Below are 10,132 nucleotides of genomic sequence, written 5' to 3'. Positions count from 1 at the left end.
GCAATTCCTTACTCCGACAACATAACAGCAATAATTGCCTTGACTCGCCGCCATGCTGTCCAGCCAGTCCGTCGCCGGCATCCCCCTAAGCCACGCGCCCGCGCCCACGAGCTACAAGCTGCTCGAGCTGCCGCCGGAGCTGCTCGCCCTCCTCGAGTCCGACAGCCCGCCCGCCCTGCGCCTCGAGCCCTCGCCCACCGCGGGGCTGCTCAAGACGCCCGACAATAGGACCTGGTCCCTCCGCCAGAAGAACACCTCCAACGCCCTCATCCTGCTGCAGGCCTCCTCCGGCTCCAACTCTGGCGAGGGCTCCGACGGGCCATCCCTCAGCACTGTCGCCACCCTCCACGAGACCGTCGAGCTCGTCCCCGAGGCTGAGTCTGCCGCCGCCCCCGTCGTGGCCGCCAAGGGAAAATGGCACGAGAGGTTCGGCAAGACCCGCTGAAGTATTTCACGGCCGAAAGGATGAAAGAAAGGCTTCACGGGTCAGAGTGATGGCAAGCTGGAATGGAAGACAAGCTTCAGAAGTCAGACTGATGCGAGCTGAGACGGAAGGGCCATGTGGAGCTCTGGAGCTAATGCGCCCCAGGCTTGCTGTGCGCAGCCGCGCCAGTGAGGCCACTCAGATGATGGCAGCAAATGCCTCGGTCAGCCACGGTGGCTCCGGATGACAATGGCCATGAGCCAACGTCACGCAATTTACCACCATCAGGGTGCGTACGCTCAGAGGACACACCTGCGCTGCTCATCACAGAACCCCCTCCCCCCCCCCCCAAAAAAAAGAGGATCACAGCATTTCAGCTACGCCAGCCTCATCAAAACCAGCGTCTCGAGAGACGAGGAGGCTCTAGGAATGTAGGATAGCGATGACCGCGCCATTATGAAATCCGATCTACGCCGCCCGTCTCTGCACTATTCCCTAAAGCCTAGGATCACCTTGTGTTGATCCAAGTGCGGGGCCCAGCAGATAGTCTTGACAGTCGCATTCTAGGGAGTCAGCGTCCGCTGGTAGATTTTAGGGAACACTCGCAGAAGAGGTTGCACTCTTGAGATCACTGGGAAGGTTGGGGCAGTTCCCGTGAACCCTCCTGGTAACCCTTCCAGGCACTGGTGAACCTGAGATGGGTTCCTAAAAGAGATGCAAATATTACTGCAATCTAGCCTCGCTATCACTGCATCCCTTGCCTCGAGCCAGGTATTCTGATCCACCCAAATGTAAAAACGAAGACGCCTCAAACGTATGATGCTCCCTCGCCGTGTGCAATGCAGAAAGAAAAGGAGGGAAAAAGAATCCGAAACCCTGGGTATTAGTCTAATCATCAGTCGTCACTTTGGTATCCGCCTGGCAAGTGTGACAACCCCCAAACAGCCCATCACCTAAACGCCAAGTCATCCAAGCCAAATTGAGGCTGCGCAAAGTCGAAGTCAGGCCAGATGAGGCTCGCGTACTCCAGATCATCGGGACGGCGCTCCATGTCGTCCAGATTCATCGCCATGTTTGCAAGGTCTTCTGGCATTCCCAAATGTCCACCGGCGTCCCACAGGCCCATGGGGTCGTTCATGGCTGGCTCCGCGCTCGCTGCAGTCCCAATCCTGTGATCGATTTGATTAGCGTCTCCAGCCCGACCGTTACTGACAGGTGAGGCCATAGGATGCTCACTCTGTCTGTAATGGTCATAGAGACCGCCGAATTGGGCCATCGCTTGGTCCATCGCGTTCACCGGAAGGGCTGCAGGCTGCATGTTCTGCATCATATCCCATAACCCCACCCCTGGTGCTTGAGGCTGGCCAAACACAGCCCGCGGATCAATGAACGGTTGCACTTGAGCTTGTGGCGCACGTTGTGCAATGGGAGGTACTTGGTCCTGAGGCCAGAGGTCCGCAAGGTCAGCACCCTGGAATGCAGGAACCCCGGGGGCCGCTGCAATTTGTGCGTGCCGACCCTGAGATCGCGGGCTGAACATGTTGCCACGAGGAGCAGGAGGTACGGCAACTTGAGCCACGGGGGCCGGGAGCCGGGGCTGGGCCGGGGGCTGGGCGTGCGGACGACGTCGCGGTGCGGCGACAGCGGGAGGGGCTCTGGGGCCATTGAGCATTGGACGCACGGGAGCATTCACTGCAGGCGGTTGCCGGCCTTGGAGATGGGCAGCGGCGCGGGCGGCGGCAGGATTAGGAGGATGAGGAGGCTGTGGCTGAGCTTGTCCAGGTGCGTGGTCGACGGGGCGCTCAAGCCCGATATTCAAACGTACCAATCTTCCCAGGCGGCCCCCTAGCCGGTGGTGATGGTGATGACGATGATGGATGGGGTCTAGTCTGAGTCAGCGAGTATAGCTACCAAAACCCGCACCATCTCTCACTACCTGCATGCTCTGTACAAGAGGATACTAACGTTGCGGAGCTGAAGCCTTTTCCTCCTCGTCCTTCTTGACCTTCTCAGACAGTTGGAATTCGAGTAGCTCGGCTTGGACTTCTGGGTGCATCTCCAGCGCTCTCTTCCTGGCTTTCTCCTCTGCCACTCGGACTTCTTCTCGGTGCCGCTTCTCGACACCGTGGCCGTCGTCGAACAATGGGCAGTTACCTGTTTTTCCGCCCCTGCTGGCGTCGTTGAAATGGCTGTAGTCGCACGACTTGGAACAGACGTAGCACTGGATATTTCGACATTTCGTGCATGTCATCTTGTTGCAGCCGTTTTCCTTGATGAAGGGTGCCTGGCATTTGTTGCACATCCGTATCAGAGCTGCTGACATTGCTTCTTCGATCTCGTGCCGAGCAGAGTGGCCGTTATCCAATGCTGCCTCCGCACATGTCTTCGGAACATGAGTCTCTTTCCTGCACGATCGACAGCTTGTAACAGCGCAATCTGGGTTAAGGCACCGGAACTCCTTGTCCTCTTCGATGGGAGGATATTCCGCAGCAAATGGACACAGAGGACATGTTTCAAGGTTCTCGATCCCTGCTTCTCGCAGAACCGCCTCCTGCTCGATGCGGTCCAAAGCCGTCATGGAGTGTCCATCGAGAAAAATCTCCTTTTGATCCAATGCGAAGCCGCCCGTGCAGCCATCCGTGGACATGCAGTCCAGGCGGTACTTCGAGAGTCCGATTTGTGTTTCAGCCATAGTCCTTGCACAATCCCGACAAAACCAGTGAAGAACCTCTCCATCGCAATGAATCATGCGATTAAGAGCATACTCCACGAAGCAACACCCGCAGTCAGCAACATTTCCCTCCAGCATGGCGGCTTCCAGGTTGGCCTTTTCGTCTGCATCTCGTTTCCGTTCGACCTCGGATTCTGCGCGCTGTTTTGACTGGAACTCTGTCACGGCCCGGAATTCCTCCAACGCCTCGCGTTCCCCTTGGTCGACGCAAGTACGTATGCGGTCGGCCAGTGCATCCACACCGTATCGGCCGGAAATCTGGGTGGCTCTGGACTTTTTCCTGTAGGGCGGACGATTGTTGATACTAGCAACGGTCGCAGTCACGGCCAAGAATGCAGGATAAAGACAATTGCCGTGCTCAGCCAGCGTTCTCCTCAGGTCATCTGCGTAGAGATCAGGAAACGACTGCTGCATAATCGCATCGCTAGGCAACATCAGCACGGACAAGGTCAAATTTGTTAACTTGGCCACCTTCCAACACCTATGCGCGGTATCGAAGAGCAAGAGATACGCGGAACTCACCAAGTCTTCTTGTATGAAGTCGCCTTCCCCTGACGTCGTCGCTCCTCGTTGTCGAATCTTGCGGCGGGATTGTCGGGGTCGGACGCTTCATCATCGTCTTCTCGCTTTCTCTTCAATGAATTTGGCTTCGGTACCCGGGGATACGGTTCACCATTCTCCACTTGGTCGAAAATGCGGTCGATGACCCGATTTGGATCCCATTGGGCCTCAGTGCAGACACGGGTCAGGTACTCGGGGTCTATGTCGGGAAGAGTTGCGATGACACTGATCCTGCATTGAGACTTTGTCTCGTCCGAAAGGTCCAGGCTGTCTTGGTCTTCAAGCTCCTGCAATGCAGCAGGCGCCGGTGCTCCAGGTTTCCCGACCGAGAGCATCCTGAAGGTACTGCGCAGGACGCGGACGGGGAGTGAGACTGCGGGCTGACCTCTGTTTGTTAAATCGAGGCCGTTTTGTTGCGGGACCTGCTGCTGTTTCAAATCCAGTTGCTGCCTCCCGTTTTTGCGGCGACAAAGGCGAAGGTACTCTTTACCCCTCACCATAGTCAGTGAAATGCGACCTGTCCGTAGACTTTAGATTTGGGAAAGTACGACTGCTGAGTCGTCACTTTTGTGACAGGCGAGCGTTGTTGTAAATATGACCTCAGTGGGTGAAAAAGGGGGAGGGGGGCTTCGAGATCGTGTTCAGGATCTGAAGTGTGCAGGCAGGTGGGAATCAGGAGATAGACGCCTGTTGATTGTTGCTGCTAACTTCTTATCTCTGTAGCAACACTGTTTGCCCCGAAGACCTGATTCTGAATCTGATTCTGATTCTGATTCTGATTCTGACTGCGATGAACTTCACGAACAGTCGAGTCTGAGAGACATCGAATACTGAGGAAAGGGCATGAAGCTAAGCTGTGTTCAGGCATGTGAGGATGGGGAAGGGAGGATGATGTGACACAGACAGACATGAAAATGGGAAAGTAACGCTGTACCACCTACCTCACCAGAACAAGCACACAGATACAATGATGTTAGTAGGTGAGCAGTCACGCATCATGAGTGCAGATCCGCCCGCGCATCAGCTTCAAGCGGTCTGGTGGTTCTTGTAGTCGGGCTCACGGACGGTTGAGGTGGACTGGCTGAGTCCTAGTTCGGCTGTCAGTCGTGCAGTTTGCAGCAACGGCGCCGATACCACTGGATCGTATTCACAGCTAGGGCATGGCCGGGGCGTGGTAAGGTTCTGGGGAATTTTGAGTTGGCCCAAATGATTGACGGACTGATGAGATAATTGACTGGCTCGTTGACAGTCTGAATGATGGATCGGATGTCAAGGGAGTCTCCGGCTCGGGTCGTTAGCTGCTTGTGGCAGACGGTCCGCTTCCGTGAAGGCTGCTGTGTTCGGCCGAGGAAGAGTTGGCGTGGATGAAAAAGCGAGTGATGGTTCCTGTTCCTAGTTGTCGTCGACGGGTGATTAGGTGTGTAGGTAGATACCTATGGCCCAGGACCATGCGGGCATTGTGAATGAATGGGCTGAGGTCAGGCTTGGGTCGAAAGGGGCGTTTTCGAGTGAGGTCTGGGTATAAGCGGAGGTCGCAGGTCACCCTTCGCAGAATGCGGCACTCGTGAGCAGCTGATCGGCCAATGCAACCGACCTGCTAGCTGTCTAGTCTGCTTTTTGATGGAGCTGGTTGGCAGGCCCCCAGACCTCCTTGAAGCTGTAAGCTGTCTGGCCGGCCCGGGGCGGGTTTGTTTGGTTGGTTTCACTCCCGCTCTCACTCTGACTGCATCAGTGCACTCCTCACGTTACTATCGGGGTTGGAGCTGGGGTTGGGCTCAGCTGTTCCGGCCCGCATCACCCCTGCCTTCGACCCGTCTTCCATCCGATGTAAGTGGCCAAAAGGCGGAAGCCGCCCGCTCCCCCTTGCTGAGTTGGGTAGTACTTATTGCCCAGTCAGGCAGTCCTTTGTACGCAAGTAGCAAGCAAATTACACCTCACAGCCTGGCCAGAAGATATGCGCGGTCCGGCAGATTTATATGTATATTTATACACACAGAAAAGTACATAGTATACGTATCACCGGCATCCACACTCACCGAGTACTTTGGGCATACTGCGGTAAGAATCGCCGAGCTATGTGCTTAACCAGGCCTGGTGTCACAAGCCAATAGTCAACATGAGAAGCCAGTAATCTGCGAGTGCCACACATCCATCCACGTAGCCGGTAAGGCCAGCTGCCCTATCATGGCAGGGTATCCACATCGCCACCACGTATCATCCAACATATTCCCCATCAGAATCCGTATTCTCATCATCCTCTTCCTCTTCATCAGAAGAAGGCACACCCCTCCGCCTAGCCCCGCGCCGAGGAGCCCGCCTCTGGGGTGGTCTCTCGCTCGACTCTCTCGCCGGAGATATCACTCGCGCTGTGGTCGCAGCGCCATCTTCGATTACCAGTCCCCCGTCTCCCTCATCTCCCTCATCCTCCTCGTCTTCGATGGCAGGAAAGAAGCTGGACTTGTGGAACCCACCACGATCTGCCTCTTCCTCTTCTTCTGCCTCGTCAAAGCCACCAGGCAAGAATCCACCCGCCATGTCCTCCTCATTGACCGTAGCAGTCTCACCAATCGGGATATCCTGTCCATCGTCTCGACTATGGCCAAAGACTTGAAAAGTGTCTTTCAAACCCCCGTATTCGCGCCGCACTCTCTCAACGATGCGCAACCCCATTAGAAGTTTCCTCCATGCCCCGAGGACCACCTTACGGCGCTTTTCGTCTTCTTTCCTTGCTTTTTCGGCCTCATCCTTTGCAACCTCCTCCATGACCTGATCGTAGTGCTCTTCGGGGATCACGACTCCCTGAATTACAGGGACAGCCATCCGGTGTCCAAACTCAAAGTCCACCACTGCTTCGGCGAAGTCAATCTCGAGCCGCCTACACACGCGTATCGCTCCTCGGTAAGGCACATGTGCTGCCCCTTGTGGAAGCATGTGTTCGACGAATAAGTCGATGTTTCCATACTGATTCTTCGGGATGATACCGTTCTGAATCGGAGGGGGAATGATCCAGTCCGTCTGGTCATGGCTGTACAGCCCTTGAAGGACCTTGTGCCCAGCCGCTGCCTCTGCTTCTGCAAGCTCACGTCTCCGGTTCGTTGTTGCGGCTCTATACGGTGCCCGTTTCAACGGCTGTGCGCCAGGTCTAGGCACCCGACCTTGCTTGTGCCATGTCTCCTCGCTCTTCACTTGCACAACATCTTTCCGGAGATACACTGGCTCTTCTTCGCCGTCTCCCTTCTTGCCCTTGTTCTTAAAGTACTTCACAGGCTTAGCCGTGGGCAAAAGCGCCTCTTCGCGTTTAAGATGACGCCCCAGAACAAATTCTTTTGAAGATTTGAAGTATTGCAAGGTTTCCTCGCCTTCCTTCACTTCCTTCTTCACAGGTTGTGCGATCTTCAAGTCAGTCGCCTCCTCGTCGTAGTCAACTTCTGTGAGAGGGTAATTCTCGCCGCCTCGTGTGTAAGCGCGCATGACGGATTTGAACCAATCGAAATGATCGTAGCGCTTGACTTTTCCCATTTTGTTGTAGACTGGGATCTTCTCCAATGGCATTCTTGTCCCCTTCGTCCTGCCAGGAAATAACTGCCCCTTTAGGTATCTGACAGTGACGTCCTTGGCAGTACCGTCCTGACTGAAGCCCACGATGTACGCCATGACTTGCTTAGCTTTGTCAGCCTTAGCTCCTCGGGGCCCGAGGGATTCGATGAGATCGCGATTTGTGCCCACGATGTTCTTGATAATCACATCTACCGGAACATACTTTTGTGTAGCAGGCGACAAGACTTCCGTCCAGTAGTGAGGAAATTCCAGGTCCCTGTCAAATTTGGCGTTGTTGCTGTTATTGGTGGGCGTCAGCGGAGGGATATCAACAGCAGAGTTGTCGTCACTATAGTCTTCGGATAATTGGAGATCATCGTCGTTGGATTCGTCCGACTCCTCTTTGAGACTTCTTCGGCCCTGCTTCCTCAATGATCGACCTGACTGACGCGGCTGCTTCTTGATCTGTGAAGCCTTAGTTTGCTTACTCGGAGCTTTTTTTGTTGGCTGCCCCTTGGCTTTACTAGTTTCAGCAACTGTCGCATTGTGACCAGGTTCTGTAGACGGGTGTCCAATTTTATCTTCTTCGGCCTCTTCTGACTTGTTGAACCCGAAGCCAACAGGCTGCAGGTTAGCAACCATCCTCGCTTCCAGGCCGAGTGCTCTCAGAAGACAAGTGAAAAGCTGCGCGCCAACGTCCCGGCTGCCCGTGCATTCCTGAGCGCGCAGCCGAAACCATTGCAAGCTCGAAATTCGTTCGCCATATCGACCAGGGTTGATGCCTCCCTCATTGAAGCCCTTGATGAGATTCGCACACCGCCGAGTTTGCATGTATCCCATTTTGCGGATTCCAGGAGCCGTAACCCGAAACCGCTTCCGCCACCAGGCTGAAAGAGACCTCACCAGTCGAAAAAGGGGATCGCCGTGGCTCAGGTCGACTGCACCGTTCTCGAGTCTCTGAGCGGCACCGCCCCAGTCCCTTGCTGCTTTCTCACTGGCCTTGCTGGCCTTGCCTTTGGCTTTACCCTTGAGCACCTTCTTTGTGCTCTTCTTTGGTGGTTCCTCATGCTGGTCCAGCCCGCAGCTGCGTCTGAAGCGCTCAATCTCATCCCACATTCCCGGAGGTAAATGAGACAGGACGATGCCCTGGGCCAGAGGGTCGCAGAGCCACGCGTTGCGAACAGCATTGTGCCACATCAGAAACTGAACATGCATACAATGTGTCGCAATGCGGGCCTGACGCTCCTTCTTCGATGGACCTTTTTTGCCACCAAAATCAGCATAGGTGGCAGTCGGTACATGCGACAAAGTCAATTCCAGAGCCCCTTCATTCGGGCCTTGAAACTGCTGAGGAGCCAAAGTCGGGTATGAGACATCTTCGAATTCAATGTCCTCGTCCTCGTCTTCGTCGTCTTTTCCAGAGTCCACTTCGATCTTCTGGCGCTTGGCCCCTGGGACATCTTCAAAGTCCGCGTCGGAAAGAGACGACAAGGAGCTGCTGTCGTCGTCGCTCAGTTCAATTACCTGCTTCCGAGCCTTGTCATTGGAGTTTGGTGAGATGGTGGAATCGAGGTCGTCAAACAAGGTCGGCTTTCTCGGCGGTGCGATAGCCGTAGATGTGGCCCTGCCTTTTCCTGTTGGGCCGTCTCCCTGGGGCGAGTCTTCACGTAGCCTCTTACGCGGAACGTTAGGCGGCATTGTGTCAATGTTAGGTCCGAGTCTTCCGGTCAAGGCATGTTGTATTCCAGCCGGTGCACATCAGTCCGAATGAATCCGGTGTGCCTTCGACGGTTGATTGTTAAAATTCCCCAGGGGCAGTCAGTTTGCCCTGGGGACGACGTCATAGAGTCGCGAAAGGTAATTCACGGATTCAGAGCGACGCGAAACACGACCGCACGTGTGAACAATGGACTCTCTGACACAGCGGTGCCATCCATCAGGGTTAGGTGTAGCCCTTCGGCTACCCCCCTCCTACCCAAAGAGCAGCCCATATTAGGCCAGAAATACGTTGCGGTTTTCCAACCTCGGAGTCAGGTTCAAATCAGTGGACTATGGAAATCTTCCTCGTTAATCAGACTTGCGTCAAGTCTCCATCCACTACGCGAATCCAAAAATAGCATTGGCAGTTCTGACTCCTGTTTGGTGGAAACACCACCTGAACAGAAGACCCACAGTCAGTTCCTCTAGGACCATTGATTCAAGGAAGCACACCATGACTACAAATGATTACGATTTATCGTACCCTGCGCTCGCAGAAAAGTGGTCACCACGATTGAAGCCTCAGTGGAGACTGCCTACAGCCAATGTTGGTAGCTGCGAGCATGAGTCTCTGTGAAGCTCACCGCAGAACGAGAGCGTGGCTGGGTGAATGTCAATGACACTTCTCCGCTTGAACGCGTCACCATCCCTTGACCACCTCAGGCCCGTACTCATAAGACAAGCTTTACTAGGTTCCTGGCCCTATCACCAGGTTACCCTTGAGGTGCGTAATCTTCTGACAGGTGACACAGTTCTGGAAAACTTTCGAAGCAACGGAACATGTGCCAGAAGCGTGGGAAGACCCGAGAATGGAGACTTATGCTTCGTGCAACAGTCCCTAGGAGTGGGCATACCCTCGCCTTGGACCACACGGAGCACGTGGTGGCGGGGACACCGCCATTGACACAACTCAGCCCTGTCATCCCGCGAAACACGGACGTTACTCCTCGTCACAATGAAGGCGGGTTAACGAGAGGGGCCGGTTGATACCCAAGATCTTGCCCGCACATAAAGCAGGGCCACTCATCCGGCGGAATATTCTATCTGTCCCATCGAGCCGTGTTGATTCTGAAGAGACCCATTGTGGGTTTGCGGTGACTCTGGCCGTTGCGCTGACTCGT

The 10,132-nt window shown here is 55.0% G+C and overlaps 3 protein-coding genes across 3 annotated transcripts; 1 reads left to right on the top strand and 2 right to left on the bottom strand.

Moving 5' to 3' along the window:
• Positions 1-52: 52 nt before the first annotated feature.
• Positions 53-445, top strand: J7T55_014565 (uncharacterized protein; the record flags this gene model as incomplete). The annotated part of the gene is made up of 1 exon (XM_053142574.1): positions 53-445. The coding sequence occupies one exon, from the start codon at positions 53-55 to the stop codon at positions 443-445; it is 393 nt and encodes a 130-aa protein (XP_052994752.1).
• Positions 446-1,373: 928 nt separating this feature from the next.
• On the bottom strand, positions 1,374-4,216 carry J7T55_014564 (uncharacterized protein; the record flags this gene model as incomplete). The annotated part of the gene is made up of 4 exons (XM_053142573.1): positions 1,374-2,308; positions 2,390-3,086; positions 3,195-3,579; positions 3,678-4,216. 4 exons carry the CDS (start codon positions 4,214-4,216, stop codon positions 1,374-1,376), a joined length of 2,556 nt encoding a protein of 851 aa, XP_052994751.1.
• A 1,714-nt stretch (positions 4,217-5,930) lies between these two features.
• Positions 5,931-8,951, bottom strand: J7T55_014563 (rad4 family protein; the record flags this gene model as incomplete). Its single annotated transcript, XM_053142572.1, has 1 exon — positions 5,931-8,951. The coding sequence occupies one exon, from the start codon at positions 8,949-8,951 to the stop codon at positions 5,931-5,933; it is 3,021 nt and encodes a 1,006-aa protein (XP_052994750.1).
• Between the last annotated feature and the right edge of the window lie 1,181 nt (positions 8,952-10,132).

Source organism: Diaporthe amygdali (assembly GCF_026229845.1).
Source record: "Diaporthe amygdali strain CAA958 chromosome Unknown NODE_11_length_1138210_cov_64_948100, whole genome shotgun sequence".
Taxonomy (NCBI): domain Eukaryota; kingdom Fungi; phylum Ascomycota; class Sordariomycetes; order Diaporthales; family Diaporthaceae; genus Diaporthe; species Diaporthe amygdali.
Note: the sequence above shows the minus strand (reverse complement) of the source record. Positions and strands in the feature narration are given on the sequence as shown.